The sequence below is a fragment of the Ammospiza caudacuta genome, chromosome 33 (assembly GCF_027887145.1).
Source record: "Ammospiza caudacuta isolate bAmmCau1 chromosome 33, bAmmCau1.pri, whole genome shotgun sequence".
In the NCBI taxonomy this organism is placed as follows: domain Eukaryota; kingdom Metazoa; phylum Chordata; class Aves; order Passeriformes; family Passerellidae; genus Ammospiza; species Ammospiza caudacuta.
Genome location: NC_080625.1, coordinates 1,901,767 through 1,927,006, shown reverse-complemented (window position 1 = coordinate 1,927,006; position 25,240 = coordinate 1,901,767). Strand labels below are relative to the sequence as shown.

At 46.8% G+C, this 25,240-nt stretch overlaps 4 protein-coding genes across 4 annotated transcripts; all 4 read right to left on the bottom strand.

Moving 5' to 3' along the window:
- Window positions 1-3,286: 3,286 nt before the first annotated feature.
- LOC131570239 (uncharacterized) lies at window positions 3,287-6,475 on the bottom strand. Its single transcript, XM_058822598.1, has 2 exons — window positions 6,255-6,475; window positions 3,287-5,847 (listed from the first exon to the last, which is right to left on the bottom strand). The coding sequence occupies exon 2, from the start codon at window positions 5,546-5,548 to the stop codon at window positions 3,287-3,289; it is 2,262 nt and encodes a 753-aa protein (XP_058678581.1). The 5' UTR covers window positions 5,549-5,847; window positions 6,255-6,475.
- Window positions 6,476-6,509: 34 nt separating this feature from the next.
- LOC131570192 (uncharacterized) lies at window positions 6,510-14,897 on the bottom strand. Its single transcript, XM_058822537.1, has 4 exons — window positions 14,675-14,897; window positions 14,100-14,264; window positions 9,005-10,972; window positions 6,510-6,543 (listed from the first exon to the last, which is right to left on the bottom strand). Exons 3-4 carry the CDS (start codon window positions 10,738-10,740, stop codon window positions 6,510-6,512), a joined length of 1,770 nt encoding a protein of 589 aa, XP_058678520.1. The 5' UTR covers window positions 10,741-10,972; window positions 14,100-14,264; window positions 14,675-14,897.
- Window positions 11,806-25,034, bottom strand: LOC131570191 (uncharacterized). The gene is made up of 4 exons (XM_058822536.1): window positions 24,420-25,034; window positions 18,810-21,194; window positions 18,468-18,659; window positions 11,806-11,885 (listed from the first exon to the last, which is right to left on the bottom strand). Exons 2-4 carry the CDS (start codon window positions 20,803-20,805, stop codon window positions 11,806-11,808), a joined length of 2,268 nt encoding a protein of 755 aa, XP_058678519.1. The 5' UTR covers window positions 20,806-21,194; window positions 24,420-25,034.
- On the bottom strand, window positions 21,788-25,212 carry LOC131570238 (uncharacterized). The gene is made up of 2 exons (XM_058822597.1): window positions 24,992-25,212; window positions 21,788-24,584 (listed from the first exon to the last, which is right to left on the bottom strand). The coding sequence occupies exon 2, from the start codon at window positions 24,283-24,285 to the stop codon at window positions 22,024-22,026; it is 2,262 nt and encodes a 753-aa protein (XP_058678580.1). The 5' UTR covers window positions 24,286-24,584; window positions 24,992-25,212; the 3' UTR covers window positions 21,788-22,023.
- Between the last annotated feature and the right edge of the window lie 28 nt (window positions 25,213-25,240).

Here is a 25,240-nt window from a genome sequence, read left to right as displayed (position 1 = left end):
CCCGAGTTGGAGCTTTCAGTCCCAGTCTCTGGAAGAAGGTGAGAGGGGCCTTCTCACATAGGGATTTCATGTCTCAGTCTCTTGATGAACAGGTTTCTTTCATTTCTTTCCCTGGCAGGGAGAAAAAGGCACCATTGCTCCTGGGCCGGGCGGGCAAACCTCTCCCAGGGCTCACTGGCAGAGCTCTGCTCTGCTCCCGAGCAGCCCGGGGGCGCTTTGGGAGGCGGCTGTTCCCAGGCACCCTCCTCTGCCGGCCTTTTCCAGTCTGCTCATCCCTCCCTTGGTGACAAGGCCCTGCCGCCCATGAGCACGGGGACGGTGTGCGGTGTTGCGGGCACGAAGGAGAGGGGCGGTGGGGAGAACGAGGTCTCACCTGGCCAGCAGACCCACTGCACAGTGGTGGGTGTCGGCACGGAGCAGCGTGTCCCAGGCACGCTTGCGTTCCATGGACAGCACCACGTGCTCATAGCGCATTTGGCAGAGCAGGGCCTTCAGGGTCTGCAGCGCAAAGCTGTGTGCAGAGCAAAGGCCAGGTCATGCTGGGAGCCCTGGCTCCTGCCCTGGGGCATGGGAGGGATGGGGAGACTGGGAGGACTGGCACGGAGCACCTGTTGGGGTTGGTGGAGAGGCTGTGTTGCTCCTGGCATCCCTGCCAGAAGGTCTCAACCTCTTCTGGCATCTCCTGCGTGCTGATGTAAGCTTGGAAGAGCAGATGCAGAAAGAGACTGGGGAAATACTCCAGCACAACAGGCGAGCACCAGGCCAGATTGAAGATTTTCCACAGTGCCACGGTTGCCTGCAAGAAATAAAACAGCCAGAGACAACACTCAGTGGCCAAGACATCCACGTGGCAGGGCCCGAGCGTGCGAGGGAGAGGCTGGGGGAGACACGGGGGGAGCAGCCGGCCTGGTGCCCCTGAGCCCTGCCCCTAAGGCAGGATTCAGCTCAGTGCCTAAGGCAGGGAGATGCAGCTGGGGGGAGCACAGAGAGCTGGCTGCTGAAGAGGCGGCCTTGGGGCTGGCAAAGGCAGGCACCAGAAACTCACAGCCAGGGCAAAGACTCCTGCGTTGTCCCCATCGGAGGTGCACACGCTGTGCACTGGCCAGGCGCTCAGCACATGGAGGAGCAGCTGCAGCGCCGGCTCCGCAGTCCTGCTCGAGGACATGATGGTTCCCCACATGGTGGCGGCAGCTCTGTGGGCTCAGAGCTCTGTGTCAGGGCGGGCTCGGCCACAGCGCCGTGGCCTGGGCAGCTGCAGGGCCCCGCGCTGGCCCTCAGCCCTGCCTCTGCCCACTGCCCCTGGCCGGCAGCGGCCAGCCAGCCCACATGGGTACAGGCCCCGAGGGGCAGGGAGGGAGTGTGGCACCAGGCTCAGGAGCTGACATGGCAGCACTGGAAAACAGAGGAGCCAGAGGATCCTGGAACTGCCCGCCTGTCTGGCAGTCAGCAGGGACAGGCTCTACAGGGTGACGGGCCAGTGAAGCCTAAGACCTCAAGGCACATGGGGCTGCCCTACCTGTCACACGATGGGGCCCAGTGCAAGAGGGTGATCAGCACGTCACAGGGGTGTTCCTGGGTCAGCTCCAGAAGGGCCTTGTCCAGCCTGTGCCCAGCAGCCTCATTGGCCATGAGCCACTGGTGGATGTACCTCACCATGGCGGGCACCTGCAGAGGGCACGGGGAGACTCGCAGAGCTGCCAGAGCAGCAACTTCCCCTGAGAAGTGCTTCCCTTCCAACCGCATTGGGCCGGGCCTCAAAGGCCGAGGGAGCCCGGCAGAGCCAGCTGGAGGCGCCACACCACTGCTGGGGCCATGGAGCCCTTGCCCCAGGCTGCTTACTTGCGTTGGATTGGAGCCACCCTTCTCCACAAGCAAATCCAGCATGGCAGCACCGGTCTCGGCATCGAGGAACGGAAGGTTGGCCAAGACACCCGTGCCCACACCGGCGGTGTCTTCCTGCCAAAGGCACGTGTTGAATTCACATAGGGTCTTGCAGGAGAAGGGCAGCAAGGGAGGGAGAATCCATGGAGCGCTCCAAGCCTGGTGCTTGGCTGAGCAGTGCCAGCAGGCCCAGCCCAGGTGGGGATGGCCGCAGGTACCTGCGCCGTTCTGCCCAAGCGGCCACGGGCGGCTTCCTGTTCTTGTGTCCGGTCCTTGGCTGCATCTGGCAAAGAGCGAGCGCAGCCAGAGCTGAGGGGCTGCGGGAGAGGCCAGAGAACACAGCCCAGCCCTGAGCTCCCCAGGCAGGGAGAGCCTTGGGATGCCCCGGGGGATGGAGCACGGCTGCCAGGTGCTCCAGCCCAGCTTCTGTCCTATCCATGGATATGTCCACAGGGATGGGATGGGATGGGATGGGATGAGATGGGATGGGATGGGATGGGATGGGATGGGATGGGATGGGATGGGATGGGATGGGATGGGATGGGGCCAAGCTGGCTGCAGGCACCAGCCCTGTGGCCCAGCTCTGACACTCACGCTCCTGCAGCAGCTGGAACTGCTCCAGTTCTTCAGGCTGCTGTGCTGAGGTAGCTCCAGCCTCTTCCTCCTCCAGCCAGGCCAGCTTGGGCACACTGTGGGGTCTCTGCTCCATGTCACTCTTTGCAGTTAGGAGTGCTTGCTGAAGCAGAGAGGCCTCGGAAGGGCTGAAGATGATCAAGTGCTGCAGTTGTGCCCTGAAGGCACCTGCAACAGAGGAGCCTCAGGAAGGCTACAGGACAGGAAGTCCTGCAGTCTGTCCTCGAGGGCAGCAGCAAGAGAGAAGTCTCAGGAAGGAAATAGGACTGCAAGTCCCACAGTCTGTCCTCGAGGGCACCGGCCGCAGGGATGGCAGACGCTTGGGAAATGCTCCACGTCACCGAGTCCCGCAGCCTGGCCTCGAGGTCAGCTGCACAGGGAATGCCTGGGAAAAGCTCCGGGTCAGCAAGGAACGGGCTGGCTGTGTGGGGGCTCCTCACAGCACTGCTCTGTCCCGTCCTGTCCCGTCGCGTGCACCGAGCACTGTGGCGTGGCCATGGCGCCGCCAGCACCTACGTCACGGCGTGTCACAAAGGGTCACCCTTGCACACTCTGTCCCTTTCCATCCCACGGTGACCACGGTGCACTGTGTTACAGAGAGCCCCAGAACACACCTCCACGTGCCCTGGGGACACCCCCACCCCACCGAAACTGCCCCAGCTTGCAGGCAAGACCTTGCCCCAAGTGTTGAAGACACAGCCCAGCAGGAACTTTAGCAACAGCCCAAACAAGAAGCAGCTGCTCCTCTGCTCTGCCTGCCCACCGGTCCCCCTCATTCACTTTCTTGCTGTGTGGTGGTAGTGGTGACCATTAACCTTCTCTTTAACTGGGGGCATTCCTGTTTCCAGTGTCCCGTCTGTAGGCAGTATGCACATTGATCTGGCCCTACTCTAGCTGGGTGGGGTTGGAACCTTCCTCCCCCTCTCACCGGGTAGCCTCTACCCCTACCCCTGGTTCCAGGTTCCGAGTGACCTGTCTTCTGAGCTGCCACTGCCACAGCCACTACTCGAGCTATCCTCCTGTCCTCCCTTTTCTTCTCCTCAACTTCTCTATTATTATATACCTTCCATGCCTCATTCAACAAGGCCTCCAGGTTTTTATTTTCTGGATGTTCAAGCTTTTGCAATTTCTTTCTGATGTCTGGGTTACTCTGTCCCATCATTAATCCTAACAGGTGTTGTTTCCCTTCTTCCGTTGCTGGGTCCAGGGGTGTGTATTGTCTCATGGCTGCCCTAAGTCTATCCAAAAACTCTGACGGGGTCTCATCCTTTCCCTGCCTAATGTCATATAACATCGACCAATTGATAGCCTTAGGGATCGCATTACGCAAGCCCATCGCTATCAGCTTTCTGTACTGTACCAATCGTCGATAGTGCTCTTCGTTGCCCGGATCCCATTCTGGTTTACTGCTGGGGAAATTATCTTCTAGTCTCCCTGATAATACTTGAGCATGTCGTTTTCCTGTTTCCAATACGAGTTCCCTTTCTGTATCTGTCAATTCTGACAACATCACCTCTATATCTTCCCAATCAATATCTAAATTCTTTGCCATTAATTCAAACCTCTTCGCTACTCCCTCTGGATTCCTCCTGAAGTTCCTTGCCTCATCCCTCCAATTGTTCAGATCACTTGTGGAGAACGGTACCTTTACCCTGGTCCTTTCTCCTACCATTGGCATAAGTTGTCGGAGAGGAGCTATTGTATGGTTCCGTTCCTCTTCTTGCTTTGCTTCCCTCCGTGCCACAGATCTGGTATAATACGAATGACTAGTCCCTTCCCCAGGATCTTCCTGTGCCTCAATGTCTTCCCTATTCTTTCTCTTCTCTTTTCTCTTTCCCTTTCCCTGTTCTTCATCTTCACCTTCTATTTCTGTTAACTCTTTTCCTACTACCCCCCTGGCATGGTTTACACAGTCCAGCCGCGCCTCGCTCTGCATCTGTCGCCTTTCTTCCCGCATCTGCCGGCGCCTATCCTGTTCCGGGCTACTGTCCTCATCTTCTGTTCCCCTTCCATCTCTCTTATCCTCTATCTGAATTATTATATTCAGCTTCTGTGAGTTGTTCTCTGCCTCCCTTTCGCATGTCTCAGTGTCATTCTTCTCACTATACCTTAGCTTAGGGACGTTGCCTCCCAGTGAGTTATCCCCAGTCCTCGGTGTGCTAGTTTCTATTCTACAGGTACCTGATTTCCCAAAACCTCCACTTCTGGGTGTACTACCATCCCCATATGGACTTAGTTCGGGGAGGCTGCGTGTCTCCCCTCGACTCTCTGTTCCATATGGGCTGCCTTCTTCCCTCTCAACTTCTAATCTGGGTGGGCTGTCAGCATCCTTGTAGCTTCCCGACCCCTGTGGACTATCTGGTCCCTGCGGGCTGCTTTCCTTCTTGTCCATCCCCGATTTTAATGGACTATCCTCCTCCCAAGTGTTATCTAGTTTCTGAGGACTGTGCCCAAACTTAGATTTCCACCATCGTTCCAGCTCCTTTAAGGGGCTAGGATCCCCTTGTTCCTCCTTTGGCCTGGGAAGAGGCCCTTCCCGTCCTGGGGCGAATGGATGGTATTCCCACAGGCTTATTTCGCTCTCCTTTCCACTATCCCTTCTTGTCAATTTAAGACATTGTTGCCCAATGCTACATGCATCACAGCACCGTTCTTTAGGCTTTGAACCTTTCTTATCTTTTTCCAGGGCTAGCACTAGGGGGTCCTGAGGTGCTACATTTACCCCGCACTCTTTTTGCCACTCCGGTTTATTTCTTAGGGTAAAGAACATATCAGCATACATGACTTCGTCCCATTTGTTAAGTCGGCGAAGGAAAAGCATCAATTGCAAAATAGTATTATAATTAGTTGTTCCCTCCGGCGGCCATTTCTCATTGTCATCTAACTTGTACAATGGCCACCACTGCGTACAATATTTAAGGAGTGTCTTTTTACTTATGTTTCCCCCCGGGATCCCTCCCAAGTCCTTCCAGTGTTTTAGGATACATCCTAAGGGGGTTTTCATATTTACGTCCTTACTCTGTTGACTTCCCATAGTTATTCCCTGTGTTGGTTTAACACTTCACACACAATTTTCAGTCGCTTTTGTCCTGGCTTCTCGCGTCGCAGCGATGCTGCATCTTATTCACTCTCAACCATACACGCGCACCTTTATAAAGGAATTCCTACCTTATGGTCTATATCAGAACAGACTGTTACCGGGTTTGGTCACGCGAGGTCACCTACAGACCGTGAGACACCGGTTTGCCAGATTCGTGCAATCGCAACCGTAGACAGTGTAACAATTGCAGGAGGTCACAATTTTCTTCCGGATATCTATCAACTTATTCTCTTCTAAAAATTATAGAGAGAGCAGCAAAATATTTTTTGTAAGATTTTGCAACAAACACATAGAACAGACACAAAAGATCACCGGCTGACAGACCTCTTCAGATAGCAGTTTCAGTTCTTAACCCTTAATTCACAGTATTACAACATCAAGCACAATGTTAAAACAGTTTCCCATACAGACCAAAAAATACCAAGATAAACAAACACTTCTTTCAGCAGGACTTTTGTCCTTTTCTTTACAAAAACAATGCCGGGAATCTCCTGGCAAACCAATGCTAGCAACAACCCTGACAAACCAATGCTAGCAACCCAATGGGATTCGTTACCGGGGCGTCCCCCAGCTTTCCCTTCGGGCGGTCACGTCTGACCCCCGTTTCCTTACCAATAAAACCAATAAACAATTAAAATACCTCTTAATTGAAGCAGGAGATGCAGGGAACCCTCCGTCCACCAAGGCGCCAGTCCAGGGGGGGGTCTCTTCTTGACAAAAATTCGTCAGGGGCGCCCAGAGAATCCCGACCCCGGACCCGGCCCGGGAGGACCTCAGGGCCCGGATCTCCTGTCTGGTCCCACCTGGGTCGCCAGAAAATGCCGAATTTGCCCCAAAAGGCGAGAACAACTGCTTAAGAGACTCAGCCTAAGTCAGATAAGCAGGAGGTATTTTATTACGACGCGTCGGAGAAATCACGAAATGGATTTCTAAATTATGCACCGCAAAAGCGGGTTTTTATACAATTTTAAACAAGGATTACATCATTTATTACATGCATATTCATAGGCAGGCGGAGTCTTCTGGGAATTCTTGGTCTTCCTCAGTTAAATTTTAAGCTTTTCCTAATTTGGTCTTCTTCCTGTTATCCTTGGCATGTTTTTCCATGACTTAGCTGAAGTAACTGTTATACTTGGCTTGATCCTAACGGGTTGGCAGGTCACTTTAACTTATTGGCTTCCACTTCTTCTTCTTCAAATATTCTAATTCCAAAGTTTCTTCTGTGAGTGTATTTTAGATTACCTATCCAAATATTGTGAGTGTATTTTTACATTGCCTTACCTAAGTATCTGATCAAAGATCTTCCTGAAAGTGTATTTTAGGTTATTTATTAACTGCTGCAATTCCCTTAATATATTTTTGAGTGTCTTTAATTCTTTTATTTTTCAGAAGCTATTAACCATTATAATAAATGGCTTCATTTCCCCCCTTTTCTTATTACTTACGAATTCTTTCGTCAAATTCTAACCCTGTAGGGCGCTGATATGCTCGTACCATAGCCCAGATCATTTGGGTTCTTCTCATTATAATTCTCAGTCTCCACCACATGCAAATATTTGTAAGAGTTAATAGTAACAGAACTATGATTATTATTAGCGTTGGGTGCACCAGATAGTTAAAGACTTGTGTAGCTGTTGGGGAGTATCCTACAAAGATATCCCACCAATGATGCTGGCCTACTTGTTCTACTTTAGTCAGGACATTCTGTATTTTTCTGAATTATGTTCTACCTGCCATACCATTCGTTTGGTTGTTTGATTTACCTTTTGTATTAATTCCCTTACTTTAGGATGTGTGAGCATTGCTTTAAGGACTTCGACGTCCATCCCTATTTGTAATTTCGGTATCTCTTGATATAGGTCAAAATCTGCATTAATTAGCTGTTGAGTAGTTATTGGGACAGTATAATGAAAGTCACAACCTACTATCTTGGTGAAGTTGCATACACAAAAGTTAGTATTGTTAGTCTTTTCTTGGCAATTATCTATGGTGACGTTATCGCAAGCTGTCCTCACACAAGCGCACCCATTCCCTATATAATAAACTTGTGATCGTGTTCTATTATGCGGAAGCATTTCAAAGGTACATACACTATTTTCAGCATCTAAACATAGATCTTCCGCTTCTACTACAGCGTTTTCACAGACATAGCCTAATTGTCCTCTAGGAATACATGCTTCTGTGCTAACCGATTGCCACCTATTTTTGGTATTATCATAACTAGCCCAGACATTATGGTCTATGGGCTTGACAATAACATCTTGATGTATTGTCCCTAGAGTGAGGATAGGAAAGATAGCTCTTTCCTCTGCTGCACTAATGGTGAGGACATAGGCTTCAATGTGTTCTTGTTGAGGCTCATAAGTGAAATTTACTAATTGCCACCAGGCTTGGTGGTCCTTCTCAAATTGTGTAGTATGATTGTCCTTTAGTATTGTTTCTCTTATCTCTTGAGGTAATATACCTGACGTTCCTTCTCTCATTATTCCTGCCGCTACTGATTGTACCCATTGTTGTGTCTGAGGGCACTGGATAGCTAGTGCAATTTCTCTGCTAAGTTCCCCTGTATAGTTAGCGAACTTCAAAAAATCCTCTTCAGTATGGTTTGCTACCATGGTTAGTAATTTTACTACAAGTGATTATGTTTCTGCTAATGTGAGCATGGATGAACTGAGGGGCATTTTTAGCTTTCCTAAGTTCGACGTGACGGTACTTAATTTATTCACTAATACTTCTTGATCTATCGTGTTTAATATACCAAATCCAGTGCCAATCCATCCACCTAGATCTCTTTGTGCTCTTCTATGATGAGACCTTGTTGCTAGCCATGCATTCCATCCCTTAAGGCTTTGCTGTATCAATGGTTGGCAACCCTTTTGCAAATACGTAATATCGGTGTGAAGGTTAGTGCCCTATCACCACAGTAGCATTCTTATCAAACTGTTTCCCCACCGTAATTACATAATCATAAATATACTGATTACCGATTTGGTCTATAGCGTCCCCATTTACAACTTGCATAGCATAAGGTCTACCATACAAAATTTCAAATGGGCTTAACTTTTCTTTTGATCTTGGTTTGACTCTCAGCCTAAGCAGAGCAATAGGCAAAGCCTGATACCACTGCAAATTAGTCTCCTGGCATATTTTGGCAATTTGCTGTTTGATGAGATGATTCATCTTTTCCACTTGCCCACTGGCCTGTGGACGATAAGGTGTGTGTAGTTGCCATTTGATTTGTAATGCTTTGCTTATTGCTCTCACCACTTTTGCACAGAAGTGTGTACCTCTATCCGAAGAAATGCTCTTTGGTACCCCAAACCGTGGAATAATTTCATTCAACAGTACTTTAGTCACTTCTCTTTCCTTATTTGTCCTACAAGGGAATACCCAGAAAATGTATCAGTTATTACCAACAAATACCGAAACCCCCCTTTTCTTGGGAGTTCAGAAAAATCAATTTGCCATACTTCACCTGGGAATTTACCTCGATTTATGGCTCCTTGATGTACTTTGGTTCCTGTGTTCGGGTTATTTTTCAGACACCGCTCGCACTGGGACGTAACGTGTTTTATAGTAGTAAATAATTTTGGTCCTGCTATTCTGGTCTGCAAATATTGGTAAAGCGAATCTAGGCCCCAATGGGCCTTCTCATGTTCTGCCTTCACAAACTGCCACATCACGTTTCCTGGTATCACTAACTGTCCTGTTTCTAATCGACCCCAACCATTTTCTAGTATTTTGCCCTTATTCCTTTGAATCCATCTATGATCTGACTCTTGGTAATCTGGCTGGATATTGATATCCAGCTCCCCTGGTATTAGGGCCGCTATTTCCGCTTCCCTATTTCTTGTGGCCGCCAATTTAGCTTCTGTGTCTGCCTTCCTGTTCCCTATCTCTGGTATAGTGTTACCTTTCAGATGTCCCTTACAATGCATTATGGCCACTTGTGCTGGGAGTTGGACCGCCTCTAGCAATCGCAGAATCTCTTCTGCATGTTTGACTGTTTTTCCTTGTGTAGTCAATAGTCCTCTTTCTTTCCAGATGGCCCCATGAGCATGTACAACAGAGAAGGCATATTTAGAGTCTGTCCATATATTAATTTGCATGTTTTCTGCCAATTCCAAGGCTCGGGTCAGAGCTATCAGCTCTGCCTTTTGAGCTGAAGTCCCTGCAGGCAAGGGGTTTGACTCAATTACCCTTTCTGTAGTGGTGACTGCATAGCCAGCCATTCTTACTCCTTGCTTCACGAAGCTGCTGCCATCTGAGAACCAGTTGTCCGCACCTTCGAGCGGCTCTTCTTTGAGATCTGGGCGACTGGAATAGACGGCTTCAATTGTTTCCAGGCAGTCGTGTTCGATGGGTTCTGCTAGGGCTCTCCCTTCCAGAAATGAAGCTGGGTTCACAATGTTAGTTACCTGAATGGTTACGTCATCTGATTCAGCCAAGATGGCCTGGTATTTTAGGAATCTGGATGGGGACAACCAATGGTTGCCTTTCTGTTCCAGCACGGCTGACACAGTGTGAGATACTAACACAGTCATCTTTTGGCCCAGTGTGAGCTTTCTGGCCTCTTCTATGTTAATTATCACTGCAGCCACTGCCCTCAGACAGCCTGGCCATCCTTTACTTACTTCATCCAGTCGCTTGGAGAAGTAGGCCACAGCTCTCTTGTGTGTTCCCAACTGCTGTGCCAGGACTCCTAGGGCCATCCCTTGTCGTTCATGGGAGAACAGCCAGAATGGTTTTGATACATCTGGGAGACCTAAAGCCGGTGCCCTCATTAGCTCCAGCTTCAACTTCTTGAAGGCCTCTTCTGCCTCGGGAGTCCAAACTAGAACATCCTTGGTTTCTTTCAACAAATCGTACAGTGGTTTAGCAAGTATCCCGTACTGGTAGATCCACAGCCGACACCAACCTGTCATTCCCAGAAAGGCGCGCAGGTCTCTCACCGTCTCTGGTTTGGGCATTTGACAGATGGCCTCTTTCCTAGCTGCTCCCAGGGATCGCTGTCCTCTGGAGACTTCGTATCCCAGGTACACTACTTCTTTTTGCACCAGCTGTGCTTTCTGTTGAGAGACTCGGTATCCACTTAAACCCAGGAAATCAACAAGGAAATAGTCCATTCAATGCATTCTTCCTCTGTCACTGTTGCTATTAAAAGGTCATCTACGTATTGCAGAAGGGTGCCATCTCCCAGCGGCCTTTCCCACTGTTCTAATTCTTTGGCTAATTGATTCCCAAAAATCGTAGGGGAGTTTGTCCATCCTTGGGGCAATACCGTCCAGGTAAGTTGGGTCTTTCTTCCTTTATCTACAGATTCCCATTCAAAGGCAAAAATCTTTTGACTCTCGGGAGCTAAGGGAAGGCAGAAAAATGCATCTTTCAAGTCTAATACAGTGAACCAGGTCAAATTATCCTTGAGTCTAGTTAAAAGCGTGTATGGATTAGCAACTAAAGGATGTAATATCTTGGTTATTTCGTTTACTGCTCTCAAGTCCTGAACTAGTCTGTAAGCTCCATTAGGTTTCTTTACTGGCAAGATTGGTGTATTAAAATCCGATTCACATTCTACCAATAACCCCAGTTCCAAAAACCTTTTGATTATGGGCTCAATCCCCTTCCTGTCTTCTATTCTCAAAGGGTATTGTTTTCTTACCACCGGTCTTGCCCCATCTTTAAGTTCAACAACAATCGGTGCTGCTTGTTTTGATTTTCCAGGTATATCAGTAGCCCATACTAATGGGTATGCCTCGCTCAGGATTCGCTCAAAATTGTGATTCTCAGGTTTAGGTTTCACACAACTGATTGTTAGGCTTAGGGCTGTAATCAGTTGTTCTTCTTTTACTTGAAATTCAAATCTGTCCTTTTTGAACTTTATTATAGCTCCCAAGTTTTCTAATAAGTCTCTCCCTAGTAGAGGTTTTGGCGAATTTGGCAAATACAGAAACTGGTGTATTCCCATTTGTTTCCCAATTTTGTATTTGATAGGTTTCAAAAAGTAAGCCTTTTCTGGTTGGCCTGTTGCTCCCACAACTTGTACAAATTCATCACTTTTAGGTACCAATTCTTGATTTAAAACTGAAAAGGTTGCTCCCGTATCAATCAAAAAGTCCAATTCCTTTTTACCTTCCCCTAGCTCCATTTTAACCAGTGGGTCTGCTAGGGTATGGCCCACCGGTCCCCCTCATTCACTTTCTTGCTGTGTGGTGGTAGTGGTGACCATTAACCTTCTCTTTAACTGGGGGCATTCCTGTTTCCAGTGTCCCGTCTGTAGGCAGTATGCACATTGATCTGGCCCTACTCTAGCTGGGTGGGGTTGGAACCTTCCTCCCCCTCTCACCGGGTAGCCTCTTCCCCTACCCCTGGTTCCAGGTTCCGAGCAACCTGTCTTCTGAGCTGCCACTGCCACAGCCACTACTCGAGCTATCCTCCTGTCCTCCCTTTTCTTCTCCTCAACTTCTCTATTATTATATACCTTCCATGCCTCATTCAACAAGGCCTCCAGGTTTTTATTTTCTGGATGTTCAAGCTTTTGCAATTTCTTTCTGATGTCTGGGTTACTCTGTCCCATCATTAATCCTAACAGGTGTTGTTTCCCTTCTTCCGTTGCTGGGTCCAGGGGTGTGTATTGTCTCATGGCTGCCCTAAGTCTATCCAAAAACTCTGACGGGGTCTCATCCTTTCCCTGCCTAATGTCATATAACATCGACCAATTGATAGCCTTAGGGATCGCATTACGCAAGCCCATCGCTATCAGCTTTCTGTACTGTACCAATCGTCGATAGTGCTCTTCGTTGCCCGGATCCCATTCTGGTTTACTGCTGGGGAAATTATCTTCTAGTCTCCCTGATAATACTTGAGCATGTCGTTTTCCTGTTTCCAATACGAGTTCCCTTTCTGTATCTGTCAATTCTGACAACATCACCTCTATATCTTCCCAATCAATATCTAAATTCTTTGCCATTAATTCAAACCTCTTCGCTACTCCCTCTGGATTCCTCCTGAAGTTCCTTGCCTCATCCCTCCAATTGTTCAGATCACTTGTGGAGAACGGTACCTTTACCCTGGTCCTTTCTCCTACCATTGGCATAAGTTGTCGGAGAGGAGCTATTGTATGGTTCCGTTCCTCTTCTTGCTTTGCTTCCCTCCGTGCCACAGATCTGGTATAATACGAATGACTAGTCCCTTCCCCAGGATCTTCCTGTGCCTCAATGTCTTCCCTATTCTTTCTCTTCTCTTTTCTCTTTCCCTTTCCCTGTTCTTCATCTTCACCTTCTATTTCTGTTAACTCTTTTCCTACTACCCCCCTGGCATGGTTTACACAGTCCAGCCGCGCCTCGCTCTGCATCTGTCGCCTTTCTTCCCGCATCTGCCGGCGCCTATCCTGTTCCGGGCTACTGTCCTCATCTTCTGTTCCCCTTCCATCTCTCTTATCCTCTATCTGAATTATTATATTCAGCTTCTGTGAGTTGTTCTCTGCCTCCCTTTCGCATGTCTCAGTGTCATTCTTCTCACTATACCTTAGCTTAGAGACGTTGCCTCCCAGTGAGTTATCCCCAGTCCTCGGTGTGCTAGTTTCTATTCTACAGGTACCTGATTTCCCAAAACCTCCACTTCTGGGTGTACTACCATCCCCATATGGACTTAGTTCGGGGAGGCTGCGTGTCTCCCCTCGACTCTCTGTTCCATGTGGGCTGCCTTCTTCCCTCTCAACTTCTAATCTGGGTGGGTTGTCAGCATCCCTGTAGCTTCCCGACCCCTGTGGACTATCTGGTCCCTGCGGGCTGCTTTCCCTCTTGTCCATCCCCGATTTTAATGGACTATCCTCCTCCCAAGTGTTATCTAGTTTCTGAGGACTGTGCCCAAACTTAGATTTCCACCATCATTCCAGCTCCTTTAAGGGGCTAGGATCCCCTTGTTCCTCCTTTGGCCTGGGAAGAGGCCCTTCCCGTCCTGGGGCGAATGGATGGTATTCCCACAGGCTTATTTCGCTCTCCTTTCCACTATCCCTTGGGGTCCTGAGGTGCTACATTTACCCCGCACTCTTTTTGCCACTCCGGTTTATTTCTTAGGGTAAAGAACATGTCAGCATACATCACTTCGTCCCATTTGTTAAGTCGGCGAAGGAAAAGCATCAATTGCAAAATAGTATTATAATTAGTTGTTCCCTCCGGCGGCCATTTCTCATTGTCATCTAACTTGTACAACGGCCACCACTGCGTACAATATTTAAGGAGTGTCTTTTTACTTATGTTTCCCCCCGGGATCCCTCCCAAGTCCTTCCAGTGTTTTAGGATACATCCTAAGGGGGTTTTCATATTTACGTCCTTACTCTGTTGACTTCCCATAGTTATTCCCTGTGTTGGTTTAACACTTCACACACAATTTTCAGTCGCTTTTGTCCTGGCTTCTCGCGTCGCAGCGATGCTGCGTCTTATTCACTCTCAACCATACACGCGCACCTTTATAAAGGAATTCCTACCTTATGGTCTATATCAGAACAGACTGTTACCGGGTTTGGTCACGCGAGGTCACCTACAGACCGTGAGACACCGGTTAGCCAGATTCGTGCAATCACAACCGTAGACAGTGTAACAATTGCAGGAGGTCACAATTTTCTTCCGGATATCTATCAACTTATTCTCTTCTAAAAATTATAGAGAGAGCAGCAAAATATTTTTTTTTGTAAGATTTTGCAACAAACACATAGAACAGACACAAAAGATCACCGGCTGACAGACCTCTTCAGATAGCAGTTTCAGTTCTTAACCCTTAATTCACAGTATTACAACATCAAGCACAATGTTAAAACAGTTTCCCATACAGACCAAAAAATACCAAGATAAACAAACACTTCTTTCAGCAGGACTTTTGTCCTTTTCTTTACAAAAACAATGCCGGGAATCTCCTGGCAAACCAATGCTAGCAACAACCCTGGCAAACCAATGCTAGCAACCCAATGGGATTCGTTACCGGGGCGTCCCCCAGCTTTCCCTTCGGGCGGTCACGTCTGACCCCCGTTTCCTTACCAATAAAACCAATAAACAATTAAAATACCTCTTAATTGAAGCAGGAGATGCAGGGAACCCTCCGTCCACCAAGGCGCCAGTCCAGGGGGGGTCTCTTCTTGACAAAAATTCGTCAGGGGCGCCCAGAGAATCCCGACCCCGGACCCGGCCCGGGAGGACCTCAGGGCCCGGATCTCCTGTCTGGTCCCACCTGGGTCGCCAGAAAATGATGCCGAATTTGCCCCAAAAGGCGAGAACAACTGCTTAAGAGACTCAGCCTAAGTCAGATAAGCAGGAGGTATTTTATTACGACGCGTCGGAGAAATCACGAAGTGGATTTCTAAGTTCACATAGCAAAAGCAAGCCTTATATACAATTTTGTGTATAGGATTACATCATTTATTACATGCATATTCATAGGCAGGCGGAGTCTTCCGGGAATTCTTGGTCTTCCTTAGTTAAATTTTAAGCTTTTCCTAATTTGGTCTTCTTCCTGTTATCCTTGGCATGTTTTTCCATGACTTAGCTGAAGTAACTGTTGTACTTGGCTTGATCCTAACGGCTTGGCAGGTCACTTTAACTTATTGGCTTCCACTTCTTCTTCTTCAAATATTCTAATTCCAAAGTTTCTTCTGTGAGTGTATTTTAGATTACCTATCCAAATATTGTGAGTGTATTTTTACATTGCCTTACCTAAGTATCTGATCAAAGATCTTCCTGAAAGTGTATTTTAGGTTATTTATTAACTGCTGCAATTCCCTTAATATATTTTGAGTGTCTTTAATTCTTTTATTTTTCAGAAGCTATTAACCATTATAATAAATGGCTTCATTTCCCCCCTTTTCTTATTACTTACGAATTCTTTCGTCAAATTCTAACCCTGTAGGGCGCTGATATGCTCGTACCATAGCCCAGATCATTTGGGTTCTTTTCATTATAATTCTCAGTCTCCACCACATGCAAATATTTGTAAGAGTTAATAGTAACAGAACTATGATTATTATTAGCGTTGGGTGCACCAGATAGTTAAAGACTTGTGTAGCTGTTGGGGAATATCCTACAAAGATATCCCACCAATGATGCTGGCCTACTTGTTCTACTTTAGTCAGGACATTCTGTATTTTTTCTGAATTATGTTCTACCTGCCATACCATTCGTTTGGTTGTTTGATTTACCTTTTGTATTAATTCCCTTACTTTAGGATGTGTGAGCATTGCTTTAAGGACTTCGACGTCCATCCCTATTTGTAATTTCGGTATCTCTTGATATAGGTCAAAATCTGCATTAATTAGCTGTTGAGTAGTTATTGGGACAGTATAATGAAAGTCACAACCTACTATCTTGGTGAAGTTGCATACACAAAAGTTAGTATTGTTAGTCTTTTCTTGGCAATTATCTATGGTGACGTTATCGCAAGCTGTCCTCACACAAGCGCACCCATTCCCTATATAATAAACTTGTGATTGTGTTCTATTATGCGGAAGCATTTCAAAAGTACATACACTGTTTTCAGCATCTAAACATAGATCTTCCGCTTCTACTACAGCGTTTTCACAGACATAGCCTAATTGTCCTCTAGGAATACATGCTTCTGTGTTAACCGATTGCCACCTATTTTTGGTATTATCATAACTAGCCCAGACATTATGGTCTATGGGCTTGACAATAACATTTTGATGTATTGTCCCTAGAGTGAGGATAGGAAAGATAGCTCTTTCCTCTGCTGCACTAATGGTGAGGACATAGGCTTCAATGTGTTCCTGTTGAGGGTCATAAGTGAAATTTACTAATTGCCACCAGGCTTGGTGGTCCTTCTCAAATTGTGTAGTATGATTGTTCTTTAGTATTGTTTCTCTTATCTCTTGAGGTAATATACCTGACATTCCTTCTCTCATTATTCCTGCAGCTACTGATTGTACCCATTGTTGTGTCTGAGGGCACTGGATAGCTAGTGCAATTTCTTTGCTAAGCTCCCCTGTATAGTTAGCGAACTTCAAAAAATCCTCTTCAGTATGGTTTGCTACCATGGTTAGTAGTTTTACTACTAGTGATTGTGTTTCTGCTAATGTGAGCATGGATGAACTGAGGGGCATTTTTAGCTTTCCTAAGTTCGAAGTAACGGTACTTAATTTATTCACTAATACTTCTTGATCTATCGTGTTTAATATACCAAATCCAGTGCCAATCCATCCACTTAGATCTCTTTGTATTCTTCTATGATGAGACCTTGTTGCTAGCCATGCATTCCATCCCTTAAGGCTTTGCTGTATAAATGGTTGGCAACCCTTTTGCAAATACGTAATATCGGTGTGAAGGTTCATCTGCACCTTTTTCAGGGAATAAGTGGGGTCTAACAATAATTTTTGTTCATTAGATTTTCTTATCACCTGAGGCCCTATAAAGGTTAGGTTATGTACTACTTTACATACCACTGGTAGGGTGGTTTCTTGAGGCAAGTCTAAATCTGGATACAATGGAATCACGTCTTCTGGTAATTGTATCTTATAATCGACAGCACGCCCGAGAGCACGCCCGAGGGAGCTAATATCCTGTCCCAGTGTTTTCAACTCCCTTTCACATGTGAACATCATTGACTGATCCAATCTAAATGCCATCTCACACAGTGCTTTCCCTCCCTCAGGACCACTAGATATTACAATTTCTCCTGGGGAATGGAGAAGAGGGTGAGGGTCATAGGTTATGTTTTGAGGGCGTAGCTCCCCAAGTGAATCTTCTCTATAAATCACCCCCTTTATCGGTTGTCGTGATCCGGGTGGATCCTCCCTGAAGTCGCTCCACTGACATGAAATTGGGCCTTTTTGCTGGATCCAAACTGTGGGCCTGCCCATTTTCACTGGACTAAAGGTAATTAGGTTATGTTTAAAGGCTGGCATCAAGGGTTTAATTGTTAATACTAGCCGCCTTGTTTTCCCTTCCTCTGGGTCGAGTTCTCGACACCCAATTTGGACTTGGTCTCCCTTGTATGCTACCATGGAGGGCTGATCCCACACCTCACTTGCATATGGCTGATTGTTTCGTAAGGCATAAACCTCGAAATAGGGCCCTCTCGTTCCCAACTCTGGGTGGATACACTGGTGCGCATGAGACCATGGGTCTATTGGGGCAGAGCCTTGGGGATGCACTATCGTTAGTCCAATGATTAGAGTTATAAAGGTTTGGGGTGGAGTCGGGGTCATAATGTCTGGCTGTCAATTTTGTTTTTTTTGGCGTTCTTGTTGCTTGGTGTGAATTTGCTTTACTCGTAAAATAATCTTTTCTAGTTCAGTGTCTAGATCTCTTTGTTTTTTAAAAGGTCCAATTTGGTCACTTATTAGTGGATGTCGTGGGACAGAAGAATAGCAACGGGTCGATAAAACCTTAGAACGACTAAGTTTCAAACAATATTGTAACCAGCGGTGTACTTTCCAATGGCACCACCCTAATACAATTTGTTCGGGTGCTTCAAACAATTCCCTAGCCTCTAAAATGGATCTGTTGGCGAATTTCTCTAAGGCCAAATAGTCGTCATTCTCCCTTGCTTCTTTGCAGCTACACTCATAACATTGGAGGTCCAGTAAACAACTTTGTACGTTCCAAAATTTTCTATCACAACCTCCACAAAGAAATCCAATTAGTCCCACACAATTTCTTTCCCCACACCCAAAACACGGCTGATCGTGAATAGGGTCCTGTGGGTCAGGTCCTTGTTGACTGTATGTTTCAACCCACCCTGTCCACTGTATTGGCGTGCTACGCAATGCAGCTCTAGCTTCGGCATTAAATTCTGCTATGAGGGATAAAGGTTTTGGCAGAGTCAATGTTAGTTTATGTTGAATTCTCACGTGATCCTGCGGAGACAGCTGACTCAGAAGTCTGTACATCTAGGGCAGGTTTGATCTCCTCTTGTTTGTTTTCCGGAGCTCTCTTGACCCGTGAATAGTGGATCCACGTAGGTCGCTCCTTGATCCGAACCGCGGTGAAGGTAGTCAGCAGCACTTGGAAAGGTCCCTCCCACTTTTCTTGTAGGGGTTTTCCTAAAAGATTCTTAACATATACCCAATCACCGGGGTTAAACGGATGCAATTTGCAATCAGGTTGCTTAGGTTGGTGTTCTATCACCACAGTAGCATTCTTATCAAACTGTTTCCCCACCGTAATTACATAATCATAAATATACTGATTACCGATTTGGTCTATAACGTCTCCATTTACAACTTGCATAGCATAAGGTCTACCATACAAAATTTCAAATGGGCTTAACTTCTCTCTTGATCTTGGTTTGACTCTCAGCCTGAGCAAAGCAATAGGCAAAGCCTGATACCACTGCAAATTAGTCTCCTGGCATATTTTGGCAATTTGCTGTTTGATGAGATGATTCATCTTTTCCACTTGCCCACTGGCCTGTGGGCGATAAGGTGTGTGTAGTTGCCATTTGATTTGTAATGCTTTGCTTATTGCTCTCACCACTTTTGCACAGAAGTGTGTACCTCTATCCGAGGAAATGCTCTTTGGTACCCCAAACCGTGGAATAATTTCATTCAACAGTACTTTGGTCACTTCTCTTTCCTTATTTGTCCTACAAGGGAATGCTTCAGGCCACCCAGAAAATGTATCAGTTATTACCAACAAATACCGAAACCCCCCTTTTCTTGGGAGTTCAGAAAAATCAATTTGCCATACTTCACCTGGGAATTTACCTCGATTTATGGCTCCTTGATGTACTTTGGTTCCTGTGTTCGGGTTATTTTTCAGACACCGCTCGCACTGGGACGTAACGTGTTTTATAGTAGTAAATAATTTTGGTCCTGCTATTCTGGTCTGCAAATATTGGTAAAGCGAATCTAGGCCCCAATGGGCCTTCTCATGTTCTGCCTTCACAAACTGCCACATCACGTTTCCTGGTATCACTAACTGTCCTGTTTCTAATCGACCCCAACCATTTTCTAGTATTTTGCCCTTATTCCTTTGAATCCATCTATGATCTGACTCTTGGTAATCTGGCTGGATATTGATATCCAGCTCCCCTGGTATTAGGGCCGCTATTTCCGCTTCCCTATTTCTTGTGGCCGCCAATTTAGCTTCTGTGTCTGCCTTCCTGTTCCCTATCTCTGGTATAGTGTTACCTTTCAGATGTCCCTTACAATGCATTATGGCCACTTGTGCTGGGAGTTGGACCGCCTCTAGCAATCGCAGAATCTCTTCTGCATGTTTGACTGTTTTTCCTTGTGTAGTCAATAGTCCTCTTTCTTTCCAGATGGCCCCATGAGCATGTACAACAGAGAAGGCATATTTAGAGTCTGTCCATATATTAATTTGCATGTTTTCTGCCAATTCCAAGGCTCGGGTCAGAGCTATCAGCTCTGCCTTTTGGGCTGAGGTCCCTGCAGGCAAGGGGTTTGACTCAATTACCCTTTCTGTAGTGGTGACTGCATAGCCAGCCATTCTTACTCCTTGCTTCACGAAGCTGCTGCCATCTGAGAACCAGTTGTCCGCACCTTCGAGCGGCTCTTCTTTGAGATCTGGGCGACTGGAATAGACGGCTTCAATTGTTTCCAGGCAGTCGTGTTCGATGGGTTCTGCTAGGGCTCTCCCTTCCAGAAATGAAGCTGGGTTCACAATGTTAGTTACCTGAATGGTTACGTCATCTGATTCAGCCAAGATGGCCTGGTATTTTAGGAATCTGGATGGGGACAACCAATGGTTGCCTTTCTGTTCCAGCACGGCTGACACAGTGTGAGATACTAACACAGTCATCTTTTGGCCCAGTGTGAGCTTTCTGGCCTCTTCTATGTTAATTATCACTGCAGCCACTGCCCTCAGACAGCCTGGCCATCCTTTACTTACTTCATCCAGTCGCTTGGAGAAGTAGGCCACAGCTCTCTTGTGTGTTCCCAACTGCTGTGCCAGGACTCCTAGGGCCATCCCTTGTCGTTCATGGGAGAACAGCCAGAATGGTTTTGATACATCTGGGAGACCTAAAGCCGGTGCCCTCATTAGCTCCAGCTTCAACTTCTTGAAGGCCTCTTCTGCCTCGGGAGTCCAAACTAGAACATCCTTGGTTTCTTTCAACAAATCGTACAGTGGTTTAGCAAGTATCCCGTACTGGTAGATCCACAGCCGACACCAACCTGTCATTCCCAGAAAGGCGCGCAGGTCTCTCACCGTCTCTGGTTTGGGCATTTGACAGATGGCCTCTTTCCTAGCTGCTCCCAGGGATCGCTGTCCTCTGGAGACTTCGTATCCCAGGTACACTACTTCTTTTTGCACCAGCTGTGCTTTCTGTTGAGAGACTCGGTATCCACTTAAACCCAGGAAATTTAACAAGGAAATAGTCCATTCAATGCATTCTTCCTCTGTCACTGTTGCTATTAAAAGGTCATCTACGTATTGCAGAAGGGTGCCATCTCCCAGCGGCCTTTCCCACTGTTCTAATTCTTTGGCTAATTGATTCCCAAAAATCGTAGGGGAGTTTGTCCATCCTTGGGGCAATACCGTCCAGGTAAGTTGGGTCTTTCTTCCTTTATCTACAGATTCCCATTCAAAGGCAAAAATCTTTTGACTCTCGGGAGCTAAGGGAAGGCAGAAAAATGCATCTTTCAAGTCTAATACAGTGAACCAGGTCAAATTATCCTTGAGTCTAGTTAAAAGCGTGTATGGATTAGCAACTAAAGGATGTAATATCTTGGTTATTTCGTTTACTGCTCTCAAGTCCTGAACTAGTCTGTAAGCTCCATTAGGTTTCTTTACTGGCAAGATTGGTGTATTAAAATCCGATTCACATTCTACCAATAACCCCAGTTCCAAAAACCTTTTGATTATGGGCTCAATCCCCTTCCTGTCTTCTATTCTCAAAGGGTATTGTTTTCTTACCACCGGTCTTGCCCCATCTTTGAGTTCAACAACAATCGGTGCTGCTTGTTTTGATTTTCCAGGTATATCAGTAGCCCATACTAATGGGTATGCCTCGCTCAGGATTCGCTCAAAATTGTGATTCTCAGGTTTAGGTTTCACACAACTGATTGTTAGGCTTAGGGCTGTAATCAGTTGTTCTTCTTTTACTTGAAATTCAAATCTGTCCTTTTTGAACTTTATTATAGCTCCCAAGTTTTCTAATAAGTCTCTCCCTAGTAGAGGTTTTGGCGAATTTGGCAAATACAGAAACTGGTGTATTCCCATTTGTTTCCCAATTTTGTATTTGATAGGTTTCAAAAAGTAAGCCTTTTCTGGTTGGCCTGTTGCTCCCACAACTTGTACAAATTCATCACTTTTAGGTACCAATTCTTGATTTAAAACTGAAAAGGTTGCTCCCGTATCAATCAAAAAGTCCAATTCCTTTTTACCTTCCCCTAGCTCCATTTTAACCAGTGGGTCTGCTAGGGTATGGCCCACCGGTCCCCCTCATTCACTTTCTTGCTGTGTGGTGGTAGTGGTGACCATTAACCTTCTCTTTAACTGGGGGCATTCCTGTTTCCAGTGTCCCGTCTGTAGGCAGTATGCACATTGATCTGGCCCTACTCTAGCTGGGTGGGGTTGGAACCTTCCTCCCCCTCTCACCGGGTAGCCTCTACCCCTACCCCTGGTTCCAGGTTCCGAGTGACCTGTCTTCTGAGCTGCCACTGCCACAGCCACTACTCGAGCTATCCTCCTGTCCTCCCTTTTCTTCTCCTCAACTTCTCTATTATTATATACCTTCCATGCCTCATTCAACAAGGCCTCCAGGTTTTTATTTTCTGGATGTTCAAGCTTTTGCAATTTCTTTCTGATGTCTGGGTTACTCTGTCCCATCATTAATCCTAACAGGTGTTGTTTCCCTTCTTCCGTTGCTGGGTCCAGGGGTGTGTATTGTCTCATGGCTGCCCTAAGTCTATCCAAAAACTCTGACGGGGTCTCATCCTTTCCCTGCCTAATGTCATATAACATCGACCAATTGATAGCCTTAGGGATCGCATTACGCAAGCCCATCGCTATCAGCTTTCTGTACTGTACCAATCGTCGATAGTGCTCTTCGTTGCCCGGATCCCATTCTGGTTTACTGCTGGGGAAATTATCTTCTAGTCTCCCTGATAATACTTGAGCATGTCGTTTTCCTGTTTCCAATACGAGTTCCCTTTCTGTATCTGTCAATTCTGACAACATCACCTCTATATCTTCCCAATCAATATCTAAATTCTTTGCCATTAATTCAAACCTCTTCGCTACTCCCTCTGGATTCCTCCTGAAGTTCCTTGCCTCATCCCTCCAATTGTTCAGATCACTTGTGGAGAACGGTACCTTTACCCTGGTCCTTTCTCCTACCATTGGCATAAGTTGTCGGAGAGGAGCTATTGTATGGTTCCGTTCCTCTTCTTGCTTTGCTTCCCTCCGTGCCACAGATCTGGTATAATACGAATGACTAGTCCCTTCCCCAGGATCTTCCTGTGCCTCAATGTCTTCCCTATTCTTTCTCTTCTCTTTTCTCTTTCCCTTTCCCTGTTCTTCATCTTCACCTTCTATTTCTGTTAACTCTTTTCCTACTACCCCCCTGGCATGGTTTACACAGTCCAGCCGCGCCTCGCTCTGCATCTGTCGCCTTTCTTCCCGCATCTGCCGGCGCCTATCCTGTTCCGGGCTACTGTCCTCATCTTCTGTTCCCCTTCCATCTCTCTTATCCTCTATCTGAATTATTATATTCAGCTTCTGTGAGTTGTTCTCTGCCTCCCTTTCGCATGTCTCAGTGTCATTCTTCTCACTATACCTTAGCTTAGGGACGTTGCCTCCCAGTGAGTTATCCCCAGTCCTCGGTGTGCTAGTTTCTATTCTACAGGTACCTGATTTCCCAAAACCTCCACTTCTGGGTGTACTACCATCCCCATATGGACTTAGTTCGGGGAGGCTGCGTGTCTCCCCTCGACTCTCTGTTCCATATGGGCTGCCTTCTTCCCTCTCAACTTCTAATCTGGGTGGGCTGTCAGCATCCTTGTAGCTTCCCGACCCCTGTGGACTATCTGGTCCCTGCGGGCTGCTTTCCTTCTTGTCCATCCCCGATTTTAATGGACTATCCTCCTCCCAAGTGTTATCTAGTTTCTGAGGACTGTGCCCAAACTTAGATTTCCACCATCGTTCCAGCTCCTTTAAGGGGCTAGGATCCCCTTGTTCCTCCTTTGGCCTGGGAAGAGGCCCTTCCCGTCCTGGGGCGAATGGATGGTATTCCCACAGGCTTATTTCGCTCTCCTTTCCACTATCCCTTCTTGTCAATTTAAGACATTGTTGCCCAATGCTACATGCATCACAGCACCGTTCTTTAGGCTTTGAACCTTTCTTATCTTTTTCCAGGGCTAGCACTAGGGGGTCCTGAGGTGCTACATTTACCCCGCACTCTTTTTGCCACTCCGGTTTATTTCTTAGGGTAAAGAACATATCAGCATACATGACTTCGTCCCATTTGTTAAGTCGGCGAAGGAAAAGCATCAATTGCAAAATAGTATTATAATTAGTTGTTCCCTCCGGCGGCCATTTCTCATTGTCATCTAACTTGTACAATGGCCACCACTGCGTACAATATTTAAGGAGTGTCTTTTTACTTATGTTTCCCCCCGGGATCCCTCCCAAGTCCTTCCAGTGTTTTAGGATACATCCTAAGGGGGTTTTCATATTTACGTCCTTACTCTGTTGACTTCCCATAGTTATTCCCTGTGTTGGTTTAACACTTCACACACAATTTTCAGTCGCTTTTGTCCTGGCTTCTCGCGTCGCAGCGATGCTGCATCTTATTCACTCTCAACCATACACGCGCACCTTTATAAAGGAATTCCTACCTTATGGTCTATATCAGAACAGACTGTTACCGGGTTTGGTCACGCGAGGTCACCTACAGACCGTGAGACACCGGTTTGCCAGATTCGTGCAATCGCAACCGTAGACAGTGTAACAATTGCAGGAGGTCACAATTTTCTTCCGGATATCTATCAACTTATTCTCTTCTAAAAATTATAGAGAGAGCAGCAAAATATTTTTTGTAAGATTTTGCAACAAACACATAGAACAGACACAAAAGATCACCGGCTGACAGACCTCTTCAGATAGCAGTTTCAGTTCTTAACCCTTAATTCACAGTATTACAACATCAAGCACAATGTTAAAACAGTTTCCCATACAGACCAAAAAATACCAAGATAAACAAACACTTCTTTCAGCAGGACTTTTGTCCTTTTCTTTACAAAAACAATGCCGGGAATCTCCTGGCAAACCAATGCTAGCAACAACCCTGACAAACCAATGCTAGCAACCCAATGGGATTCGTTACCGGGGCGTCCCCCAGCTTTCCCTTCGGGCGGTCACGTCTGACCCCCGTTTCCTTACCAATAAAACCAATAAACAATTAAAATACCTCTTAATTGAAGCAGGAGATGCAGGGAACCCTCCGTCCACCAAGGCGCCAGTCCAGGGGGGGGTCTCTTCTTGACAAAAATTCGTCAGGGGCGCCCAGAGAATCCCGACCCCGGACCCGGCCCGGGAGGACCTCAGGGCCCGGATCTCCTGTCTGGTCCCACCTGGGTCGCCAGAAAATGCCGAATTTGCCCCAAAAGGCGAGAACAACTGCTTAAGAGACTCAGCCTAAGTCAGATAAGCAGGAGGT